This window comes from Coregonus clupeaformis, unplaced genomic scaffold (assembly GCF_020615455.1).
Source record: "Coregonus clupeaformis isolate EN_2021a unplaced genomic scaffold, ASM2061545v1 scaf1145, whole genome shotgun sequence".
Taxonomy (NCBI): Eukaryota; Metazoa; Chordata; class Actinopteri; order Salmoniformes; family Salmonidae; genus Coregonus; species Coregonus clupeaformis.
Window position 1 is genome coordinate 51,319 of NW_025534599.1, and position 27,157 is coordinate 78,475.

The 27,157-nt window shown below is 42.4% G+C and overlaps 1 protein-coding gene across 2 annotated transcripts in view; it reads left to right on the top strand.

Annotated features, from left to right (window-relative positions):
• Positions 1 to 23,571, top strand: part of LOC121553929 (lysosomal cobalamin transport escort protein LMBD1) — a gene marked incomplete at its 5' end in the record, with an annotated part of 73,160 nt that extends 49,589 nt beyond the window's left edge. For both annotated transcript variants that reach the window (XM_045217611.1, XM_045217612.1), the window contains 2 exon segments: positions 21,094 to 21,185; positions 21,749 to 23,571. In XM_045217611.1, coding sequence (XP_045073546.1) covers positions 21,094 to 21,185; positions 21,749 to 21,859 — 203 coding nt within the window.
• Positions 23,572 to 27,157: the final 3,586 nt, after the last annotated feature.

Genomic DNA, 27,157 nt, shown 5'->3' on the forward strand with positions numbered 1-27,157 from the left:
TTCCCTCAGATAGTAAATTGAGAGCAACCTGTCGGGCTGTATCACCGCCTGGTACGGCAACTGCACCGCCCGCAATCGCAGGGCTCTCCAGAGGGTGGTGCGGTCTGCCGAACGCATTACTGGGGGCAAACTACCCGCCCTCCAAGACACCTACAGCACCCGATGTCACAGGAAGGCCAAAAAGATCATCAAGGAGATCAACCACCCGAGCCACTGCCTGTTCACCCCGCTATCATCTAGAAGGCGGAGACAGTACAGGTGCATCAAAGCTGGGACCGAGAGACTGGGACCGATGTTTTTCATCGGCAGGGACTGGAAAACTGGTCAGAATTTAAGGAATGATTGATGGCGCTAAATACAGGGAAATTCTTGAGAGAAACCTGTTTCAGTCTTCCAGAGATTTGAGACTGGGACGGAGGTTCACCTTCCAGCAGGACAATGACCCTAAGCATACTGCTAAAGCAACACTCAAGTGGTTTAAGGGGAAACATTTAAATGTCTTGGAGTGGCCTAGTCAAACCTCAGACCTTAATCCAATAGAGAATCTGTGGTATGACTTAAAGATTGCTGTACACCAGCAGAACCCAACCAACTTGAAGGAGCTGGAGCCGTTTTGCCTTGAAGAATGGGCAAAAATCCCTGTGGCTAGATGTGCCAAGCTTATACAGACATACCCCAAGAGACTTCCAGCTGTGATTGCTGCAAAAGGTGGTTCTACAAAGTATTGACTTTTGGGGGGTGAATAGTTATGCACGCTCAAATGTTCTGTTTCACAAGAAAAAATATGTTGCGTCTTCAAAGTGGTAGGCATGTTGTGTAAATCAAATGATATAAACCCCCCAAAAATCCACTTTCATTCCAGGTTGTATGGCAACAAAATAGGAAAAATGCCAAGGGGGTGAATATTTTCGCAAGCCACTGTATTGAGGCTAGTGGAGGGCCAGGTGAGTATCAGGGAGTCAGTTAAAGGTCTGTAACATATTGAGGCTAGTGGAGGGCCAGGTGAGGATCAGGGAGTCAGTTAAAGGTCTGTAACATAATGAGGCTAGTGGAGGGACAGGTGAGGATCAGGGAGTCAGTTAAAGGTCTGTAACATATTGAGGCTATAAAGATGAGAAGTGGAGAGACAGGTGAGGATGAGGGAGTAATATCTTTCACATGTAATTACGGCCAAGCACCTCAAACCCCCTCGCTCTTAGGCTAGACCCAGGTTCAAATACTATTTGAAATCTTGTCAAATACCAAATCTGTGCTTGATTGATCTTGCCTCTTGCAACGGAACCATTAGAAATGTCTCAAAACTGCTAATCTGGAACTCCAGGCAGGCTAAAGCAATTGCTCAAAGTAATTGACAGATTTCAAATAGTATTTGAACCCAGGTCTGTTCTCACACCCAGAATTCAATTTCACTGCTAACCTATTAGGATTATGGTAACTAAAACTCCCATATGTAATAGGATAGTCTGATTTATTTGATCTATTCATCGATTTGAATCAGTGTTTTTAAATCCCCCTTAGATTTAATTGATTTATGTTATATTGCTAGAGTCCAGTGTCAATTGATGTCCTATGGATGTGATAGGAAAAACACACGTTTGTGCATCATTATAATTCTCATCAGACTTAATGCCTAGGTTGTTTTCTTTTACTAAACGGCAATGTATAGCCTAGTGCAGTGTATAGACTAGTGCAGTGTATAGCCTAGTGCAGTGTATAGCCTAGTGCAGTTTATAGCCTAGTGCAGTGTATAGACTAGTGCAGTGTATAGACTAGTGCAGTGTATAGACTAGTGCAGTGTATAGACTAGTGCAGTGTATAGACTAGTGCAGTGTATAGACTAGTGCAGTGTATAGCCTAGTGCAGTGTATAGCCTAGTGCAGTGTATAGACTAGTGCAGTGTATAGCCTAGTGCAGTGTATAGCTTAGTGCAGTGTATAGACTAGTGCAGTGTATAGCCTAGTGCAGTGTATAGCCTAGTGCAGTGTATAGACTAGTGCAGTGTATAGACTAGTGCAGTGTATAGACTAGTGCAGTGTATAGCCTAGTGCAGTGTATAGCCTAGTGCAGTGTATAGACTAGTGCAGTGTATAGCCTAGTGCAGTGTATAGCTTAGTGCAGTGTATAGCCTAGTGCAGTGTATAGACTAGTGCAGTGTATAGACTAGTGCAGTGTATAGCCTAGTGCAGTGTATAGCTTAGTGCAGTGTATAGCCTAGTGCAGTGTATAGACTAGTGCAGTGTATAGACTAGTGCAGTGTATAGACTAGTGCAGTGTATAGCCTAGTGCAGTGTATAGACTAGTGCAGTGTATAGCCTAGTGCAGTGTATAGCCTAGTGCAGTGTATAGACTAGTGCAGTGTATAGCCTAGTGCAGTGTATAGCTTAGTGCAGTGTATAGCCTAGTGCAGTGTATAGACTAGTGCAGTGTATAGCCTAGTGCAGTGTATAGCTTAGTGCAGTGTATAGCCTAGTGCAGTGTATAGACTAGTGCAGTGTATAGACTAGTGCAGTGTATAGACTAGTGCAGTGTATAGCCTAGTGCAGTGTATAGACTAGTGCAGTGTATAGCCTAGTGCAGTGTATAGACTAGTGCAGTGTATAGCTTAGAGCAGTGTATAGACTAGTGCAGTGTATAGACTAGTGCAGTGTATAGCTTAGAGCAGTGTATAGACTAGTGCAGTGTATAGCCTAGTGTAATGTATAGCACTGTCTTCTTCTTCACACATTCAGTAGGGTAGTAAATTACATGTGATATGCATTTATGACAGTTATTAGTACCTGTATCAAAGCCTTAGATTCTAGAACCCCATTTATAAAAGTTCATAGTACCTGTATAAAAGCCTTAGATTCTAGAACCTCATTTATGACAGTTCATAGTACCTGTATAAAAGCATTAGATTCTAGAACCTCATTTTTGACAGTTCATTGTACCTGTATAAAAGCATTAGATTCGAGAACCTCATTTATGACAGTTCATTGTACCTGTATAAAAGCCTTAGATTCGAGAACCTCATTTATGACAGTTCATTGTACCTGTATAAAAGCCTTAGATTCTAGAACCTCATTTATGACAGTTCATAGTACCTGTATAAAAGCCTTAGATTCTAGAACCTCATTTATAACAGTTCATTGTACCTGTATAAAAGCCTTGATTCGAGAACCTCATTTATGACAGTTCGTAGTACCCGTATAAAAGCCTTAGATTCGAGAACCTCATTTATGACAGTTCATTGTACCTGTATAAAAGCCTTAGATTCGAGAACCTCATTTATGACAGTTCATAGTACCTGTATAAAAGCCTTAGATTCTAGAACCTCATTTATAACAGTTCATTGTACCTGTATAAAAGCCTTAGATTCGAGAATCTCATTTATGACAGTTCATTGTACCTGTATAAAATACTTAGATTCGAGAACCTCATTTATGACAGTTCATTGTACCTGTATAAAAACCTTAGATTCTAGAACCTCATTTATGACAGTTCATAGTACCTGTATAAAAGCATTAGATTCTAGAACCTCATTTATGACAGTTCATAGTACCTGTATAAAAGCCTTAGATTCTAGAACCTCATTTATAACAGTTCATAGTACCTGTATAAAAGCCTTAGATTCTAGAACCTCATTTATAACAGTTCATAGTACCTGTATAAAAGCCTTAGATTCTAGAACCTCATTTATGACAGTTCATTGTACCTGTATAAAAGCCTTAGATTCTGGAACCTCATTTATGACAGTTCATAGTACCTGTATAAAAGCCTTAGATTCTAGAACCTCATTTATAACAGTTCATAGTACCTGTATAAAAGCAGGGGGGACCTGATCCTACAACATCACTCCTACTCTGAGAAGCTTTGTGAATACAGGCCCTAATGTGTTCTTCAAAAGCCTTCCCCTGAAGTATTTTCTATGGAGCAGAAGAGGATGTGCTCATTGAAGCAGTCTGTCTCCCAATCCAGACTGGAGGGTTACTCTCTTCTGGTCTGGCTCAGTTGATTGAGTTCAGCTGCACTTGCTCCCCAAATCCCGCCCTGACACACACAAACACCCTGGCATGCAGTGTAATGCTTTATAATTACCTCACACAGTATTAAAACCGAGTAGAGGATTAAATAATAATTCAATTAACACACCGTCTGGTTGTGAGTCCATGGAGATGGGATGTGCAGACTGACTGACTCTGACATTTCTCTAGCAGAGTTCTGGTGAGGTAGACTGGGGAGGATACTTCATGGAATACATCTCACCATTCACACACTAATTACTCTTGGAGTGGAGCGGTTTTCATCAGACCTGGGTTAAAATACTATTTGAAATCATTCCAGATACTTTATCTGGGCTTGATTGAGCTTGCCTGGCGCAATGGAACCAATAGAATAGTTGCAAATATACAAATCCCACCCATCTGGCATTCCAGGCCGGCTAAAGCAAACGCTACTATTATTTGAAAGATTTCTAATAGTATTTGAGGTGATCCCAGGTCTGCTGGGGAGTGTACTTCAAGGAATAGATTTCACCCTTTGAACACATATCAGTCTAAGAATTGAGAAGTTCTAATTATTCATTACAACTGACTGGTGAGAAAGGCTCACATACACACACACACCCGTCTCTCTCTCTTCCTTATTTGACTTGAACAGACCAGACATGTTGCACTTTCTTTCAATTATTTAATTAAACATCACTTTCCTTCCTTCCTGGCCCTTTTTATTTATAACATCACATTTGGTATGACCATTGGAGATTTCTCAGAAAGCTTCACTCACGCACAATTTTCACAAACATTTTCAGGGTCCAGATTAGTAGAGCACTTCCGTGGTCAATTTTGTTGTTGTTGTTGAACCTTTCTGTTGCTATAAAAGCAGAGAGAGAGAAGAGAGAGAGAGTGTGTGTGAGAGTTCAGGAGACTGGAGAGAGGCTCTCTTTGTTGTCTTCACATACTTTCAGAAACGGAAGGAGAGTAGAGTACTGAAAGATGTCCAGGACCAGAGTACTGTAAGATGTCCAGGACTAGAGTACTTTTTGATGGAGGAGAGAATAATTCAAATAGGAAGAAATAAAATGGAAAAAAACATGAATGCCTGAAATAGTGTCCTTGTTAGTACTGTGGGAAAGACTGTGGTCCAATGTAGATGTACTTGGCTGTGTGTGTTTATGTGTTTGAATGAAAGCTACCATACGTAATGCATCATGTAAGAGAAGCCAGCCAGCGCTCACTCTCCCCTCTCTCACCTCCCCTCACACACACACACACACACACACACACTCCCCTCACCTCTGCGTCTTTACTGAAGGTTGAATTACCTGATGCTCACAAGTGGCCCGTGTTCCTCCTCTAGTCTAGGAATGGTAACAGTGCTCTCTACACACACACACAGTAGAGGTGTATTTCAAGGGGAAGTGGGTCAGGGGTGTTACACAGTCATTTGTTTAGGCAGACCGCTGTAGAGAGCCATCTGTGGAGGCGGAGACTCTGAGCCCTGTAATTCAGCAGGGCAGCTGGGGAGCTGCAGATGGCCGAAATGGTGGTGGAGGAATAACCAGGGGAAGAGGTGGTTGTGGAGAAAGAGAGGAGTAAGAGGGGGAAGAGGAGGGGGGATATATGAAAGAGGGAGGAGAGAGGGAAGGTGGTGCAGGACACAGAGGGGGGGAAGGTGGTGCAGGACAAAGAGAGGGAAGGTGGTGCAGGACACAGAGGGGGAAGGTGGTGCAGGACACAGAGGGGGAAGGTGGTGCAGGACACAGAGGGGGAAGGTGGTGCAGGACACAGAGGGGGGAAGGTGGTGCAGGACACAGAGGGGGGAAGGTGGTGCAGGACACAGAGGGGGGAAGGTGGTGCAGGACACAGAGGGGGGAAAGTGGTGCAGGACACAGAGGGGGAAGGTGGTGCAGGACACAGAGGGGGGAAGGTGGTGCAGGACACAGAGGGGGAAGGTGGTGCAGGACACAGAGAGGGGGGAAGGTGGTGCAGGACACAGAGGGGGAAGGTGGTGCAGGTCAGAGAGGGGGAAGGTGGTGCAGGACACAGAGGGGGAAGGTGGTGCAGGACACAGAGGGGGAAGGTGGTGCAGGACACAGAGGGGGAAGGTGGTGCAGGACACAGAGGGGGAAGGTGGTGCAGGACACAGAGGGGGAAGGAGAAGGGAGAGACAGGGTGGCCGGGGTGCGTTCCTATCGTCTAAGTTAGTCCCTCAGTGTATACTGACATTAGAAATGCCTGTATTGGGCCTCCTGAGTGGCGCAGCGGTCTAAGGCACAGCAACGCAGTGCTAGAGGCGTCACTACAGACCCGGGATCCATCTCAGGCTGTGCCGCAGCCGGCCGCGACCGGGAGACCCATGAAGCGGAGCACAATTGGCCCAGCGTCGTCCGGGTTAGGGGAGGGTTTGGCCGGCCGGGATGTCCTTGTCCCATTGCGCTCTAGCGACTCCTTGTGGCGGATAGTTGTACGGTGTTTCCTCCGACACATTGGTGCAGCTGGCTTCCGGGTTAAGCAAGAAGCAGTGCGGCTTGGCAGGGTCGTGTTTCGGATGGCTCTCAACAGCTTTTGATTGTCGATAGCTAGGCCTAGTACCTGGTTCTGACTGTCTGTCTGGTGGCCAACCTGCCTATACTGATAGATAGACCGAGTGCACGGTTCTGACTGTCTGTCTGGTGGCCAACCTGCCTATACTGATAGATAGGCCTAGTACATGGTTCTGACTGTCTGTCTGGTGGCTGACCTGCCTATACTGATAGATAGGCCTAGTACATGGTTCTGACTGTCTACCTGGTGGCCAACCTGCCTATACTGATAGATAGGCCTAGTACATGGTTCTGACTGTCTGTCTGGTGGCTGACCTGCCTATACTGATAGATAGGCCTAGTACATGGTTCTGACTGGAGTCTGTCTGGTGGCTGACCTGCCTATACTGATAGATAGGCCTAGTACATGGTTCTGACTGTCTGTCTGGTGGCTGACCTGCCTATACTGATAGATAGGCCTAGTACATGGTTCTGACTGTCTGTCTGGTGGCCAACCTGCCTATACTGATAGATAGGCCTAGTACATGGTTCTGACTGTCTGTCTGGTGGCCAACCTGCCTATACTGATAGATAGGCCTAGTACATGGTTCTGACTGTCTGTCTGGTGGATGACCTGCCTATACTGATAGATAGGCCTAGTACATGGTTCTGACTGTCTGTCTGGTGGCCAACCTGCCTATACTGATAGATAGGCCTAGTACATGGTTCTGACTGTCTACCTGGTGGCCAACCTGCCTATACTGATAGATAGGCCTAGTACATGGTTCTGACTGTCTGTCTGGTGGCTGACCTGCCTATACTGATAGATAGGCCTAGTACATGGTTCTGACTGTCTGTCTGGTGGATGACCTGCCTATACTGATAGATAGGCCTAGTACATGGTTCTGACTGTCTGTCTGGTGGCTGACCTGCCTATACTGATAGATAGGCCTAGTACATGGTTCTGACTGTCTGTCTGGTGGCTGACCTGCCTATACTGATAGATAGGCCTAGTACATGGTTCTGACTGTCTGTCTGGTGGCTGACCTGCCTATACTGATAGATAGGCCTAGTACATGGTTCTGACTGTCTACCTGGTGGCCAACCTGCCTATACTGATAGATAGGCCTAGTACATGGTTCTGACTGTCTGTCTGGTGGCTGACCTGCCTATACTGTGCCCCTCCCTTCTCCCTCGCTAGCTCGTTATGAAAGATGTGAGTGTTTGGGTTCTCGGAAGTACGGCAACTAATCAGTCTCCTCCGTTCAAAAATACTGTATCTTAGGAGTAGATTCCTAGCGGAATCGAATCTTGACTCTCAGAAATGGGAGTCGACGTGCAAGGTGTCGAGGAATCAATGATTTGGGAGTCTACTTGATTAATAGGTCGTTAACAGTTGGAAAAATGGCAGAAAAGGGTTGTAGTTTAAACGTTAAGAAATGTTTTCCATTTGTCATATCCCTAATTAGAAACAATAATAGGGGACGTTTTGGTTGAAACCATAACCCGATGGAGTCAGCCCAGTGTCTGTCAGACTGTCAGTACCCAGCCACTACCAGGACTCCATGCCTGGTCTGAGATCATTGAGATAGGAGCAGCTCAGCATGCCTGGGCCCTTATTCACAAAGTGTCTGAGAGGAGGAGTGCTGATCTGGGATCAGTTTAGTCTTTAAATCATAATGAATAAAGAGGGGGGACCTGATCCTAGATCAGTGTGAAGCAGCAGTATGACGTAACAGTGTGACAGCTCAGCAGGGCCAGGTCACAATACCCCAGATGGCTCCATAACTTAGCCAGCCAACACAACACGTCTCCTATCTCTACCATAGCCAGACAACACAACACGTCTCCTATCTCTACCATAGCCAGACAACACAACACGTATCCTATCTCTCTACCATAGCCAGACAACACAACACGTCTCCTATCTCTACCATAGCCAGACAACACAACACGTATCCTATCTCTCTACCATAGCCAGACAACACAACACATCTCCTATCTCTACCATAGCCAGCCAACACAACACATATCCTATCTCTCTACCATAGCCAGACAACACAACACGTCTCCTATCTCTACCATAGCCAGACAACACAACACATCTCCTATCTCTACCATAGCCAGACAACACAACACGTATCCTATCTCTCTACCATAGCCAGCCAACACAACACGTCTCCTATCTCTACCATAGCCAGACAACACAACACATCTCCTATCTCTACCATAGCCAGACAACACAACACGTATCCTATCTCTACCATAGCCAGACAACACAACACGTATCCTATCTCTACCATAGCCAGACAACACAACACGTATCCTATCTCTCTACCATAGCCAGCCAACACAACACGTGTCCTATCTCTCTACCATAGCCAGACAACACAACACATCTCCTATCTCTACCATAGCCAGCCAACACAACACATCTCCTATCTCTACCATAGCCAGACAACACAACACATCTCCTATCTCTACCATAGCCAGACAACACAACACGTATCCTATCTCTACCATAGCCAGACAACACAACACGTATCCTATCTCTACCATAGCCAGACAACACAACACGTATCCTATCTCTCTACCATAGCCAGCCAACACAACACGTGTCCTATCTCTCTACCATAGCCAGACAACACAACACATCTCCTATCTCTACCATAGCCAGACAACACAACACATCTCCTATCTCTACCATAGCCAGACAACACAACACATCTCCTATCTCTACCATAGCCAGACAACACAACACATCTCCTATCTCTCTACCATAGCCAGACAACACAACACGTCTCCTATCTCTACCATAGCCAGACAACACAACACGTCTCCTATCTCTACCATAGCCAGACAACACAACACATCTCCTATCTCTACCATAGCCAGCCAACACAACACATCTCCTATCTCTACCATAGCCAGACAACACAACACATCTCCTATCTCTCTACCATAGCCAGACAACACAACACATCTCCTATCTCTACCATAGCCAGCCAACACAACACATCTCCTATCTCTACCATAGCCAGACAACACAACACATCTCATATCTCTACCATAGCCAGCCAACACAACACATCTCCTATCTCTACCATAGCCAGCCAACACAACACATCTCCTATCTCTACCATAGCCAGACAACACAACACATCTCCTATCTCTACCATAGCCAGACAACACAACACGTCTCCTATCTCTCTACCATAGCCAGACAACACAACACGTCTCCTATCTCTACCATAGCCAGACAACACAACACATCTCCTATCTCTACCATAGCCAGACAACACAACACGTCTCCTATCTCTACCATAGCCAGACAATACAACATGTCTCCTATCTCTACCATAGCCAGACAACACAACACATCTCCTTTCTCTCTACCATAGCCAGACAACACAACACATATCCTATCTCTCTACCATAGCCAGACAACACAACACGTCTCCTATCTCTCTACCATAGCCAGACAACACAACACATCTCCTATCTCTACCATAGCCAGACAACACAACACGTCTCCTATCTCTACCATAGCCAGACAACACAACACATCTCCTATCTCTCTACCATAGCCAGACAACACAACACATCTCCTATCTCTACCATAGCCAGCCAACACAACACATCTCCTATCTCTACCATAGCCAGACAACACAACACGTCTCCTATCTCTCTACCATAGCCAGACAACACAACACGTCTCCTATCTCTACCATAGCCAGACAACACAACACGTCTCCTATCTCTACCATAGCCAGACAACACAACACATCTCCTATCTCTCTACCATAGCCAGACAACACAACACATCTCCTATCTCTCTACCATAGCCAGCCAACACAACACATCTCCTATCTCTACCATAGCCAGACAACACAACACATCTCCTATCTCTACCATAGCCAGCCAACACAACACATCTCATATCTCTACCATAGCCAGACAACACAACACATCTCCTATCTCTCTACCATAGCCAGACAACACAACACGTCTCCTATCTCTCTACCATAGCCAGACAACACAACACATCTCCTATCTCTACCATAGCCAGACAACACAACACATCTCCTATCTCTACCATAGCCAGCCAACACAACACATCTCCTATCTCTACCATAGCCAGCCAACACAACACATCTCCTATCTCTACCATAGCCAGACAACACAACACATCTCCTATCTCTCTACCATAGCCAGACAACACAACACGTCTCCTATCTCTCTACCATAGCCAGACAACACAACACATCTCCTATCTCTACCATAGCCAGACAACACAACACATCTCCTATCTCTACCATAGCCAGCCAACACAACACATCTCCTATCTCTACCATAGCCAGCCAACACAACACATCTCCTATCTCTCTACCATAGCCAGACAACACAACACGTCTCCTATCTCTACCATAGCCAGACAACACAACACATCTCCTATCTCTACCATAGCCAGACAACACAACACATCTCATATCTCTCTACCATAGCCAGACAACACAACACATCTCCTATCTCTACCATAGCCAGACAACACAACACGTATCCTATCTCTACCATAGCCAGACAACACAACACATCGCCTATCTCTACCATAGCCAGACAACACAACATGTCTCCTATCTCTCTACCATAGCCAGACAACACAACACGTCTCCTATCTCTACCATAGCCAGACAACACAACACATCTCCTATCTCTACCATAGCCAGACAACACAACATGTCTCCTATCTCTCTACTATAGCCAGACAACACAACACGTCTCCTATCTCTACCATAGCCAGACAAACAACACATCTCCTATCTCTACCATAGCCAGCCAACACAACACATCTCCTATCTCTACCATAGCCAGACAACACAACATGTCTCCTATCTCTCTACCATAGCCAGACAACACAACACGTCTCCTATCTCTACCATTGCCAGACAACACAACACATCTCCTATCTCTACCATAGCCAGACAACACAACATGTCTCCTATCTCTCTACCATAGCCAGACAACACAACACGTCTCCTATCTCTACCATAGCCAGCCAACACAACACATCTCCTATCTCTACCATAGCCAGCCAACACAACACATCTCCTATCTCTACCATAGCCAGACAACACAACATGTCTCCTATCTCTCTACCATAGCCAGACAACACAACACGTCTCCTATCTCTACCATAGCCAGACAACACAACACATCTCCTATCTCTACCATAGCCAGACAACACAACACATCTCCTATCTCTCTACCATAGCCAGACAACACAACACGTCTCCTATCTCTACCATAGCCAGACAACACAACACGTCTTCTACTTATTTTACCAAGGTCTCTTTCACAAGGGATCCCTTCAAACACATAATTTACAACATACAATATAATATAAATATATACAGATTACAACTAGAACACAGCCAACATAGCCAGACAACACTCTCCATCTCCATGTCATCCTGACTGTCTCTACCAACGTCAGTGGGGTCATCCTGACTGTCTCTACCAACGTCAGTGGGGTCATCCTGACTGTCTCTACCAACGTCAGTGGGGTCATCCTGACTGTCTCTACCAACGTCAGTGGGGTCATCCTGACTGTCTCTACCAACGTCAGTGGGGTCATCCTGACTGTCTCTACCAACGTCAGTGGGGTCATCCTGACTGTCTCTACCAACGTCAGTGGGGAAATCTAGGGCCTCTCTGATGGTGAAGGACATGTTTTATAGCTAGAGAGCAGAGATTATTATGTATATAGAGAGATTAGGTAGTTTTCTCGCTTAAATAATTATTGTCCTTGCTAGGTTAATTGATTGACACATTTTCTGACTGTTTTTTAAATGGTTGAATAATAATAACATTATCAATTGTTGACTAAAGTCAAGAAGATGAATGCACAGTATTTCTTTATGGATATTGCTATAGGAAAGCATATCACATATCCGTGGTGGTAGATGGCCTCCCTCAGGTAAATAGGCTGTATTATCACCACACAAAAATAATTGGGCCAGTTACATAAGTGACAAGCTTCCATGATCAATGGGAAGTGTGAGAATCAAACTGATTAAGTAAAGTGAGCTTCACTTTCAAAGGTTGACCATTATAATTCCCTCCAGTGTTTGGCTGTCTCACACACACACACACACACACACACACACACACACACACACACACACACACACACACACACACACACACACACACAGGGATGACGATGTGTTTACGGTCCAGATAACAGCACTTGCTATTTACCCAATAAATCATATCCAAGGAGACACACCAATACTAACTGCTACAATACAATCCTTCACACGTAGCTAACTGCTAAAGTACAATACTTTACACATAGCTAACTGCTACAATACAATACTTTACACGTAGCTAACTGCTACAATACAATACTTTACACGTAGCTAACTGCTAAAGTACAATACTTTACACGTAGCTAACTGCTACAATACAATACTTTTACACGTAGCTAACTGCTACAATACAATACTTTACACGTAGCTAACTGCTAAAGTACAATACTTCACACCTAGCTAACTGCTGCAATACAATATTTCACATTTAGCTAACTGCTAGAATACAAGACTTCACATTTAGCTAACTGCTACAATACAAGACTTCACACATAGCTAACTGCTACATTACAAGACTTCACACATAGCTAACTGCTACAATACAAGACTTCAGACGTAGCTAACTGTTACAATACAATACTTCACACGTAGCTAACTGCTACAATACAATACTTCACACGTAACTAACTGCTACAATACAATACTTCACACATAGCTAACTGCTACAATACAAGACTTCATACGTAGCTAACTGCTACAATACAAGACTTAACACGTAGCTAACTCCTACAATACAAGACTTCAAACGTAGCTAACTGCTACAATACAAGACTTCACACGTAGCTAACTTCTACAATACAATACTTCACACGTAGCTAACTGCTACAATACAAGACTTCACACGTAGCTAACTGCTACAATACAAGACTTCACACGTAGCTAACTGCTACAATACAATACTTCACACGTAGCTAACTGCTAAAGTACAATACGTTACACATAGCTAACTGCTACAATACAATACTTTACACGTAGCTAACTGCTACAATACAATACTTTACACGTAGCTAACTGCTAAAGTACAATACTTTACACGTAGCTAACTGATACAATACAATACTTTTACACGTAGCTAACTGCTACAATACAATACTTTACACGTAGCTAACTGCTAAAGTACAATACTTCACACCTAGCTAACTGCTGCAATACAATATTTCACATTTAGCTAACTGCTAGAATACAAGACTTCACATTTAGCTAACTGCTACAATACAAGACTTCACACATAGCTAACTGCTACATTACAAGACTTCACACATAGCTAACTGCTACAATACAATACTTCACATGTAGCTAACTGTTACAATACAATACTTCACACGTAGCTAACTGCTGCAATACAATACTTCACACGTAACTAACTGCTACAATACAATACTTCACACGTAGCTAACTGCTACAATACAAGACTTCATACGTAGCTAGCTGCTACAATACAATACTTAACACGTAGCTAACTCCTACAATACAATACTTCAAACGTAGCTAACTGCTACAATACAAGACTTCACACGTAGCTAACTGCTACAATACAATACTTTACACGTAGCTAACTGCTAAAATACAATACTTTACACGTAGCTAACTGCTAAAGTACAATACTTTACACATAGCTAACTGCTACAATACAATCCTTCACACGTAGCTAACTGCTACAATACAATACTTTACACGTAGCTAACTGCTAAAGTACAATACTTTACACGTAGCTAACTGCTGCAATACAATACTTTTACACGTAGCTAACTGCTACAATACAATACTTTTACACGTAGCTAACTGCTACAATACAATACTTTACACGTAGCTAACTGCTAAAGTACAATACTTCACACCTAGCTAACTGCTGCAATACAATATTTCACATTTAGCTAACTGCTAGAATACAAGACTTCACATTTAGCTAACTGCTACAATACAAGACTTCACACATAGCTAACTGCTACAATACAAGACTTCACACATAGCTAACTGCTACAATACAAGACTTCACGCGTAGCTAACTGCTACATTACAAGACTTCACACATAGCTAACTGCTACAATACAAGACTTCACACATAGCTACCTGCTACAATACAAGACTTAACATGTAGCTAACTGCTACAATACAAGACATCACACGTAGCTAACTGCTACAATACAATACTTCACACGTAACTAACTTCTACAATACAATACTTCACACGTAGCTAACTGCTACAATACAAGACTTCACACGTAGCTAACTGCAACAATACAAGACTTCACACGTAGCTAACTGCTACAATACAATACTTCACACGTAGCTAACTGCTACAATACAAGACTTCACCGTAGCTAACTGCTACAATACAAGACTTCACACGTAGCTAACTGCTACAATACAATACTTCACACGTAGCTAACTGCTACAATACAAGACCTCAAACGTATCTAACTGCAACAATACAAGACTTCACACGTAGCTAACTTCTACAATACAATACTTCACACGTAGCTAACTGCTACAATACAAGACTTCACACGTAGCTAACTGCAACAATACAAGACTTCACACGTAGCTAACTGCTACAATACAATACTTCACACGTAGCTAACTGCTACAATACAAGACTTCACACGTAGCTAACTGCTACAATACAATACTTCACACGTAGCTAACTGCTGCAATACAATACTTCACACGTAGCTAACTGCTACAATACAATACTTCACACGTAGCTAACTGCTACAATACAATACTTCACACTTAGCTAACTGCTACAATACAATACTTCACATATCTAACTGCTACAATACAATACTTCACACGTAACTAACTGCTACAATACAAGACTTCACACGTAGCTAACTGCATCAATACAATACTTCACACGTAGCTAACTTCTACAATACAAGACTTCACACCTAGCTAACTGCTACCTACAATACAAGACTTCACACGTAGCTAACTGTTACAATACAAGACTTCACACATAGCTAACTGCTACAATACAAGACTTCACACGTAGCTAACTGTTAAAATGCAGGCTAAGCCATCTTTAGTAGGCTCCAAGCACTGGTTTCTTAATTGTATTTTCTTTATTTTATGTCAGGGACTGAGCACAAAAATATTGCACCATATTTAGCTAAATATCTCATTGCTATATTGCATCTCCAGCTTTAGAATGGACCTCAACACTTTCTCTCCAGATTTTGTTTTGGGTTAAATCACTGGTAAAGCCTGTGTCCAATCACATTGTTTGGACTCGTTCTTTAGTTCTACCCATTCCTCTGCCCAGCAGTATCTGTCCGTACAGCTCCTATTTATTTATTACATCACAACTCCTTTGATTTCCTTCTTATCCATGTAAACTCCCTTCCTTTCCCTTCCTGGGAACGGCTCAACGGGTAAGACTGGGGATTCACCAAACTCTGACAGAATAGGAAGCCTCCAAAGCCTAAGGGCAGTCGACCGCCAATCTCCTCTTTCCTCCCCCTCTTCCTCCTCCTCCTCCTCCTCTCCATTTAGAGCTGAATAGAGCCTCTCTAGTGAATAGAGTGCCATTTGAGACACACCCTCAGCCTGTCATGGACACCTCAGCCCTCCAGCCCTGCAGACAAGTCAATTACACAGTTTACCCACTTCTTTTCAAATGGGCTTTTTTCTTGTCTTTCTTTTTTGTTGCACTGTGGTGACTGGAGAGCGGCTTAGCTATTACCCAGGATTCTCCTTGTCTGCACACACACACACACATAACAACCTTATTTATAGCTGTAGGGACAGTCTAAGATGGTTTGCATGGTTGGTTTGGGGTGTGCCTTAGAAAGGATTTCTGTGACAACTTGGATTTCTTTCCTTAGCACACGCTTTGAAGTCACCTTAAATCTCCTAGCCAGATTCTAGTGCAACACTGTATATGATAGTTCATGGTCAAACTGTTTCTCTATCGTTTTGGCTAAAATTGTGATTTTCTTCCTTACAGTTCAGTAATTATTTTATTTTTTTCAATTCTAAAGAAAACAGCAGCAGTTGCTGGCATGCCCATCCAGTCCCTCACCTCTGTCTTTAAACATATTATTTAGATATATATCTAAGCCTACAGTACATTAACTGTGTTTGTTGCTAAGATTCTGTCAACTGTGACTAAAACATCCTATATTAGGTAGATACCTACAGTACATATGAGATGTGTTGTTGCTAAGATACAAGCCTGCAGAACATATGAGATGTGCTGTTGCTAAGATGCAAGCCTGCAGTACATATGAGATGTGTTGTTGCTAAGATACAAGCCTGCAGTACATATGAGGGCGGCAGGTAGCTTAGTGGTTAAGAGCGTTGTGCCAGTAACCTAAAGGTCGCTGGTTCTAATCCCCGAGCCGACTAGGTGAAAAATCTGTCGATGTGCCCTTGAGCAAGGCACTTAACCCTAATTGCTCATGTAAATCGCTCTGGATTAGAGCGTCTGCTAAATGACTAAAATGTAAATGGAAATATGAGATGTGTTGTTGCTAAGATACAAGCCTGCGGTACATACAGTACCAGTCAAATGTTTGGACACACCTACTCATTCCAGGGTTTTTCTTTATTTTTACTATTTTCTACAAAAAAGTGTTAAACAAATATTTTACATTGCGATTCTTCAAAGTAGCCATCCTTTGCCTTGATGACAGCTTTTTTGCACACTCTTGGCACTCTCTCAACCGGCTTCACCTGGAATGCTTTTCCAACAGTCTTGAAGCAGTTCCCACATATGCTGAGCACTTGTTGGCTGCTTTTCCTTCACTCTGTGGTCCAACTCATCCCAAACCATCACAATTGGTTTGAGTTCGGGGCATTGTGGAGGCCAGGTCATCTGATGCAGCACTCCATCACGCTCCTTCTTGGTAAAATAGCCCTTACTCAGCCTGGAGTGTTGGGTCATTGTCCTGTTGAAGAACTAATGATAGTCCCACTAAGCCCAAACCAGATGGGATGGCATATCACTGCAGAATGCTGTGGTAGCCATGCTGGTTAAGTGTGCCTTGATTTCTAAATAAATCACAGACAGTGTCACCAGCAAAGCACCCCTACACCATAACACCTCCTCCTCCATGCTTTACGGTGGGAAATACACATGCGGAGATCATCCGTTCACCCACACCGTGTCTCACAAAGCCACGACGGTTGGAACCAAAATGTGGAGACCAAAGGACAAATTTCCACCGGTCTAATGTCCATGTTTCTTGGACCAAGCAAGTATCTTCTTGTTGTTGGTGTCCTTTAGTAGTGGTTTCTTTGCAGCAATTCGACCATGAAGGCCTGATTCACACAGTCTCCTCTGAATAGTTGATGTTGAGATGTGTCTGTTACTTGAACTCTGTGAAGCATTTATTTGGGCTGCAATTTCTGAGGCTGGTATCTCTAATTAACTTATCCTCTGCAGCAGAGGTAACTCTGGGTCTTCTATTCCTGTGGCGGTCCTCATGAGAGCCAATTTCATCATAGCACTCAATGGTTTTTGCGACTGCACTTGAATAAACTTGCAAAGTTCTTGAAATGTTCCATATTGACTGACCTTCATGTCTTAAAGTAATGAAGAACTGTTGTTTCTATTTGCTTATTTCAGCTGTTCTTGCCATAATATGGACTTGGTCTTTTACCAAATAGGGCTATCTTCTGTATACCCCCCCTACCTTGTCACAACACAACAGATGGGCTCCTGAGTGGCGCAGTGGACTAAGGCACTGCATCTCAGTGCTTGAGGCGTCACTACAGACCCCCTGGTTCGATTCCAGGCTGTATCACAACCGGCCGTGATTGGGAGTCCCATAGGGCAGCGCACAATTGGCCCAGCATCGTCCGGGTTTGGCCAGTGTAGGCCGTCATTGTAAATAAGAATTTGTTCTTAACTGACTTGCCTAGTTAAATCAAGGTTAAATTAATTAAGAAATTAAAAAATGCATTAAGAAGGAAAGAAATTCCACAAATTAACTTTTAAGAAGGCACACCTGTTAATTGAAATGCATTCCAGGTGACTACCTCATGAAGCCGGTTGAGAGAATGCCAAGAGTGTGCAAAGCTGTCATCAAGGCAAAGGGTGGCTATTTGAAGAATCTCAAATTTAAAATATATTTTGATTTGTTTAACACTTTCTTGGTTACTACATGATTCCATATGAGTTATTTCATAGTGTTGATGTCTTCACTATTGTTTTACAATGTAGAATATTTTAAAAATAAAGAAAAACCCTTGAATGAGTAGGTGTTTCCAAACTTTTGACTGGTACTGTATGACATAAAAACACCATGTATTACGTATAGGTCTGCAGTACATTATGACATATGAGTTGTGTTTATGGCTAAGATTCTGTCAACTGTGACTTCACCTGGGAGGTTATCCAAGGTTCAGCCCTATCCACAGTGACAGTGACATAGCTTTCTACTTTACCAGAAGAGTTGTTGTCTTTTTCAGTTACCGTGACACAGTTAGCCCGAGGCTGGGTTCCTCTACGGCGTTAACAGCCCCTCTAAGGCACAGAAGTCAGGACAGGGGCACTTAAAGTTCCATTCTGGGATTTGAAAAACAAAAAAAGGGTAGCCATTCACATTTACATTTTAGTCATTTAGCAGACGCTCTTATCCAGAGCGACTTACAGGAGCAATTAGGGTTAAGTGCCTTGCTCAAGGGCACATCGACAGATTTTTCACCTAGTCGGCTCGGGGATTAGAACCAGCGACCTTTCGGTTACTGGCACTACGCTCTTAACCACTAAGCTACCTGCCGCCCCCCTGTAGCCCTGCCACTTGTTTTGGTATACAGCTGAGGGATGGGGCTAGGGAAATGTAACCCCTCGCAAATGCAAGGGGAATTCCTACGTTTTATTTTTTTAAGAATCAATGGGTACATATCAAGAATTGGAATGACCATTGAACAGATTTTCAGATCCCAGATTGTAGCCTTAAGTGAGGACAGGGCCATCGTTAGTTTACACAGTTGCACAGCAAGTGCTCTGCTTGGGTAATAAGACTGCATGCAAGTGATTGCTTTGTCACACTTAATCGTACATACACTGCCACTCTGCGTTTCTTATTAAGGTTCATTGACCGTTGAAACTGATACGAACCCATTCCAACCCACCCTATTGGTTCTTACATCAATGTTTCTTCAACATGAAAACCAAAACCTACATGTGAATACCTCCATATTCCCACTTCATGGAATACATTGCTACATACTGTAGTGAGGAACTCTTTCATTTTAAGTCAACTCATAACTAGAATATTAACATTGATTAAAAGCAAAGATATTGAAATATATTAATGTCCCCCCCCCCAGAAATCAATTTACAGGGTCCAATCACTCTGCTTCATCTTAACCTCGCAGTAACACTTGATGTGAAACGTACTTAAACCTGTTCTATCTGCCTCGCCTTGGATTGAGAATATCGCTCGTGGACACAGGGTTGTTAGTTGGTTGTTACTTTGCCAGTGCTCCAACCCCTCACACACTGACTCATACATAAGAAGGTAGTCTAAAATAAATGCATTAGGATGTTAGATTCACACCGGTTTCTGGTCTTACTTTCCTTTTGGTGTTACTTTGCTTTCTAAATCATAAGAAGGTAGTCTGAACCCTACAACCATTAGAATAGCAATCTCAATGACAACCATTAGGATGTCAATTTCTGATCTTTTTTTTTGGTCTTTTGGTCTGACTGGTCTTTTTAGTGCATTTGGTTTATAATGGCTCCTACTTACATCCCATTAACTGTTACATTATCATCATGATTCAAACAGATGCTGCAGTGCCTGTAATTTATGTAGGAGGCAGTCTCTTGAGGCTACCTTGTAATGGCGGCGGCGATGGGTCGCTACCATTTACTATAATGGCGTTAATTGCTCCCAGAATAAGATCCTTTAACATTTAAAGACATAATGGCTGCGTTTACACAGGCAGGCCAATTCTGATTGTTTGCGCAATCATTGTCAAAAGACCTGATCTGATTGGTCAAAAGACCAATTATTGAAAGAAATATCAGAATTTGGCTGCCTGTGTAAACGCAGCCATAGTGACTTCAGTGAACTCCCAAGGCTGGCCATGTTGTGCTGTTAATAATAATAATAATAATAATATGCCATTTAGCAGACGCTTTTATCCAAAGCGACTTACAGTCATGCGTGCATACATTTTTTTTTTTGTGTATGGGTGGTCCCGGGGATCGAACCCACTACCTTGGCGTTACAAGCGCCGTGCTCTACCAGCTGAGCTACAGAGGACCATACATGAAACATACAAATATACATATAAATATATGTTTGAGTAATTTAATATACATTTGTAATTCCAAACGCACAAAACGTTAAGTGTAAATTAAGTTTAGAGAACTAAGGTTAGAGTTGTACATTTATCTCCTGATGTCAGGCTAATGCTAATGCTAATGTTAGCAAAGACTCATTCATTTTCTTTCTGGTTTTTTTTGTCTTCTCTTTTCAGACGAATGCACAGTGACAAGATCGTACCTTTTCCTCCACAAGTTCTGGTTCTTCAGTACCATCTACTACTTTGGTAACTGGGTGTTTATTGGGGTATGTTGGAAACTCAAAGATTTGGTTGACAATGTTCTTGCCAAAATATAACTGATGGTGTGACTGTAAGTGCAATTTCTAGTGTAAAGGCAGGTCATATTTACTGAGTACTGCTGAGGCTGCTAGAATTAGAGCTGCAATTGATTCATTGATTGATTTATTAAATTGATTGGACATTTAAAGATGACTCCCGTACTAGCGTCCTACATACTTAAACTGCATGCTCATTTCGGCGTTTGATCTAGTAGAATTGACTCGTCTTTTTCGACTCACGTGTTTTTTAAACAGCTGATAATCAGATAAATTGACGGGCTGTACCAAAATGAATGAATGGCGGGAGTCGGTGCAATCGCGCATTAGATGACGCATTCAGAGTATTATTTTCAAAATTTCACATACTATAAAACTGTTTTTTTTTCGCATACTATTTATATAGTACGCTAGTATGGGTATTGGGAGACGGCCTATGACTTATTTCCATGTTTTCCACCTGTAGGTTCTCGTCATTGGCCTGGTGGTGTTTGATTGATTGATTTGTAACTTTCCATGTTTTCCACCTGTAGGTTTTCCTCATCGGCCTGGTAGTGTCATGTTGTAAGGGGAAGAAATCAGTGATCGAAGGAGAGGTGGAGGCAGACGACTCTGACATGAGTGAAGACGAATATGTCCACTGACAATACCACATCCTGCCAGACCTGGGTTCAATCAAATACTATTTGAAATATTTTAAATACTTTTGCTTTAGCCTGCCTGGGAGTGCCGTGTGGGCGGGGTTTGCACGTTCGGGACTTTTCTGTGGGTTCACCTGCAAATTGCAAGCTTAATCAAATACAGTTTAAGTATTCGAAATTATTTTAAACGGTGTGCCCTAATGAATATGACCCAGGTCTGCTACCTGCATGGACCAGGAGACATTTAAACCGGATTGATCTTAAAATGGATGCTTGTATGATGGTTTCTGTTAGAACTGGTTTGGTATAACATAAGAATTTGGCAAGTGGATTGTTCATACAATGCAGTAAAACTTTGAAACTATGAATTTAATTGGAACTTTTGTTTTCTGTTTTCTGCCTGAGATTGCTTAATATCACACAACGTTGTGTTGGTACTGATTTATTATAAACGGGAGAGAGTGATTGTGAGGTTGCTTTTTTAGTATTAGGGCAACTTTTTAGTTCTTTGTTCAGTCAGGTGTCTTTGTTCAGAGCAGTATGTGAAACCCTGCCTGCGTCCCAAATGGCACCTATTTTGTATATAGTGCACTTCTTTTGACCAAAGCCCTATTGGACCCTGGTCAAAAGTAGTGCACTATATAGGGATTAGTGTGCCATTTGGGATGGAACCTTATTTGTATTACTATGGGGATTAGCCTGTTGTTTCAAACGTCATCTGCATCAATTCCATGTTTTTATGTTTCCAAAAAGAAAGATTTAAAGTTGCAAAATTCTGGTATATTTTTCTAAATGGGAGGATTACGGATTTCCTGCTTATTCCCTCACTATTCTGTGAATCTTCCAATCAGGAATAAAAACAGGGAATTTTGGGAAAGTTACCAACATTTTGCAACCCTAAGAAAGATCCATGGTTGATAACAAAATGGTGGATTATTAAACAAGCTTTATCCTGTGGTACTGGAAGTTCTGGATAATATAAAGAGAAGATGTTGTTGGGGAAACATTCCAGGCTCACTTTATGTTTCTTATTTATTCTAATTCATCACATTTTTGTAGTCATGTGCATTTATGTAATATATGGCTCGATAAATGTTTAGCCTATAACAAATGTATTATTTTTAAGATCACTTACTTGGCACATTCAGCATGTTAACTTACAGCAACAAATATGGGCATGTATTTCATACCATATGGATAATGCACATTGCGGGGTTAAAATATATATTCTCTTATCCCTGGTTTTGGTCATGTTTGGTTGGGCTTAACTTGACTAACTGTTATTGCATTGATTTGCTGTAAAGTTATCTTAAGATGAACTGAGCATAATATCACTTGACTACTGATCACGATGTCAATTTACTTTATGAATTTGGAATAAAATATAAATTCTGAATGTATTATTGCTGTATTTACATTGTTAATCTATCACTTTCTAACGTTCATTCAGGGATTGCTTTGGACCTTCAAGTTGTGGTTGGCGTTGGCGTAGCCATTTTTCCTCAAGGACTAGACATTAGTGGTATTTATTGTGTCCTCTTTAAAACTGTTAATAAAGAGGCTGGCCTATCTTATTTTGTGTACCATGCACTTTTCATCACTGTACTAGAGACCAGTGCATCGATTTAATCTGTCACAGTGGTCATTATTAACCTACAAGATGGCATGTAGCCGGCTTTAGTACAGTTGATATTAAAAAGTGCTGACTCATCGCAGGCTGTAGTATTTATTTACCTTCTAGTCATCACCATGGTGAAGCTTAATCAATGGCTTCTAGTACTAATGCGTGTACACAGATATAAAATATGAAGGATCAGCACAGTGGTGATTCCTGGGGCTACATACTATAGAAAAAAAGGCTGGTGTTAAGAAAGACCTTAAGTCTCCACTATCCCCTGTACACAGATACACACTCTTCATTCTCTGAAGCAGCCCAATTATCTGATATCTGGTTGGTAGGTTGGTCCAAGAATGCACTGCATCTGTTCCAGGTGAGAACATGAAAAACACACACAACAGATGGGAAGGATCCAGAGAAGAAATAACTAGCACTATGGCTGTGTTTACACAGGCAGCCCAATAAATAACTACATGTCCTGCTGTAATATACTATTCTATGGTCATCCTGGAATATTGTGTGGTTTTGTTGAGTTATGGAACAATGAGCTGATTCCTACCACAGCCATTTTGAAAGGTTTTTCATAAGACCCTAAAGGTCATCATTCATTTGTGATATGGGTCAAAGGTGGTGTGAAGTGAAAACACAATATACAGCTCAAATCAAATCACAGTTTATTGGTCCGTACACATATATTTGCAGGTGCCGCGAAATGCTTATGTTTCTAGCTCCAACAGTGCAGTAATACTGAACAATACAAAACAATACACACACATAATGAAACTAAAGAAATCAGAATGAGCAACGTCTGGAATATAAATCTATATGCACAGTCAGGGTTCTGTTTCTGTTTTAGAACACACTTAGAAAGTGACTTAATAATGCAATGTTCTGCACAGGTCACGTTTGTTTATTCCTGTTTGTCTGGTTTTCCATTCTATTGTTGTGGTCCTTTGGGATGGACAGAGAGTGAAGAATACCTTTCCCACTCTGAGAGGCAGTCAAAGTCCATCTTCTACAACAGACATCCTGACCAGAGGGACCTTTAGGCAATGCTTTAAAATGTTTTATTCATGGTTTTTACAGACCCCAGAGCTTGCAGTACTCACAAACAGGCTGGCTGGGATCACTGCACTTAAAAAGAGGTCCATTTGTGTTGTTCCTTTGAGAGACCAGCATGGGGTTAGTGGTTCTCCCAGTTAAATCAACTCGAGAACTTTGGATTTGACATCTTGGCCTTCATTGTATAACATCCTTATTGTTTGATGAACTGATGAAGGGAGAGATCGCTAGTGTTCTACACAGCAATGGACTCTAGATGGACTGTTGTTACATGTACTGTGGATGGATGAACAGCTAATCTCTCACAACGTTGCTGGAGGGCTATTGGTTTCACATTATCTTATGTTACATTGTCCATCATGCCTTTTTGGGTCAGCTTTTGTCCCATCTTTCAAAAGCCAAACTAGTGGTCTAAGGCTATTGTATATCACATGAAAAGAATCATAAAGCTACAAGCATTATGACATTAATGTCTGAGCCATTTACAAAATGTTGTAAATTGATAGGCTGCCATTCTCAATTGCTCTGACAAGATGTACTGTATACGGTGTCTTGTAAACGTCTTTCCGTTTCAATCATTATTTCATACGTTTTTCTACAGAGAATAAAACGTTTTCTTGACCGTACACAATGTATATTATACTGGGTTAGTGATGTCTTGTTGGGAGATGTATGGTACATAATGTATATTATACTGTGTTAGTGATGTCTTGTTGGGAGATGTATGGTACATAATGTATATTATACTGTGTTAGTGATGTCTTGTTGGGAGATGTATGGTACATAATGTATATTATACTGTGTTAGTGATGTCTTGTTGGGAGATGTATGGTACATAATGTATATTATACTGTGTTAGTGATGTCTTGTTGGGAGATGTATGGTACATAATGTATATTATACTGTGTTAGTGATGTCTTGTTGGGAGATGTATGGTACATAATGTATATTATACTGTGTTAGTGATGTCTTGTTGGGAGATGTATGGTACATAATGTATATTATACTGTGTTAGTGATGTCTTGTTGGGAGATGTATGGTACATAATGTATATTATACTGTGTTAGTGATGTCTTGTTGGGAGATGTATGGTACATAATGTATATTATACTGTGTTAGTGATGTCTTGTTGGGAGATGTATGGTACATAATGTATATTATACTGTGTTAGTGATGTCTTGTTGGGAGATGTATGGTACATAATGTATATTATACTGTGTTAGTGATGTCTTGTTGGGAGATGTATGGTACATAATGTATATTATACTGTGTTAGTGATGTCTTGTTGGGAGATGTATGGTACATAATGTATATTATACTGTGTTAGTGATGTCTTGTTGGGAGATGTATGGTACATAATGTATATTATACTGTGTTAGTGATGTCTTGTTGGGAGATGTATGGTACATAATGTATATTATACTGTGTTAATGATGTCTTGTTGGGAGGTACATTAACATAATTTATTCATGGAAGGAAATGACACAATGAGACAGAAAGGAATGTCTAAATGGATGTGGTGGAATTGTTGCATTTGAAAATGGATAGAATATAATGTACTCCACAGCTCCCTTCCACTGGCACTGTTCCAGTCTTCCCTTCCACTGGCACTGTTCCAGTCTTCCCTTCCACTGGCACTGTTCCAGTCTTCCCTTCCACTGGCACTGTTCTAGTCTTCCCTTCCACTGGCAATGTTCCAGTCTTCCCTTCCACTGGCACTGTTCCAGTCTTCCCTTCCACTGGCACTGTTCTAGTCTTCCACTGGCACTGTTCCAGTCTCCTTCCACTGGCACTGTTCTAGTCTTCCCTTACACTGGCACTGTTCCAGTCTTCCCTTCCACTGGCACTGTTCTAGTCTTCCCTTCCACTGGCATTGTTCCAGTCTTCCCTTCCACTGGCACTGTTCCAGTCTTCCCTTCCACTGGCATTGTTCCAGTCTTCCCTTCCACTGGCACTGTTCCAGTCTTCCCTTCCACTGGCACTGTTCCAGTCTTCCCTTCCACTGGCACTGTTCTAGTCTTCCCTTCCACTGGCATTGTTCCAGTCTTCCCTTCCACTGGCACTGTTCCAGTCTTCCCTTCCACTGGCATTGTTCCAGTCTTCCCTTCCACTGGCATTGTTCCAGTCTTCCCTTCCACTGGCACTGTTCCAGTCTTCCCTTCCACTGGCATTGTTCCAGTCTTCCCTTCCACTGGACGTTCCAGTCTCCTTCCACTGGCACTGTTCCAGTCTTCCCTTCCACTGGCACTGTTCCAGTCTTCCCTTCCACTGGCATTGTTCCAGTCTTCCCTTCCACTGGCACTGTTCCAGTCTTCCCTTCCACTGGCACTGTTCCAGTCTTCCCTTCCACTGGCACTGTTCTAGTCTTCCCCTTCCACTGGCATTGTTCCAGTCTTCCCTTCCACTGGCACTGTTCCAGTCTTCCCTTCCACTGGCACTGTTCCAGTCTTCCCTTCCACTGGCACTGTTCTAGTCTTCCCTTCCACTGGCATTGTTCCAGTCTTCCCTTCCACTGGCACTGTTCCAGTCTTCCCTTCCACTGGCACTGTTCCAGTCTTCCCTTCCACTGGCACTGTTCTAGTCTTCCCTTACACTGGCACTGTTCCAGTCTTCCCTTCCAC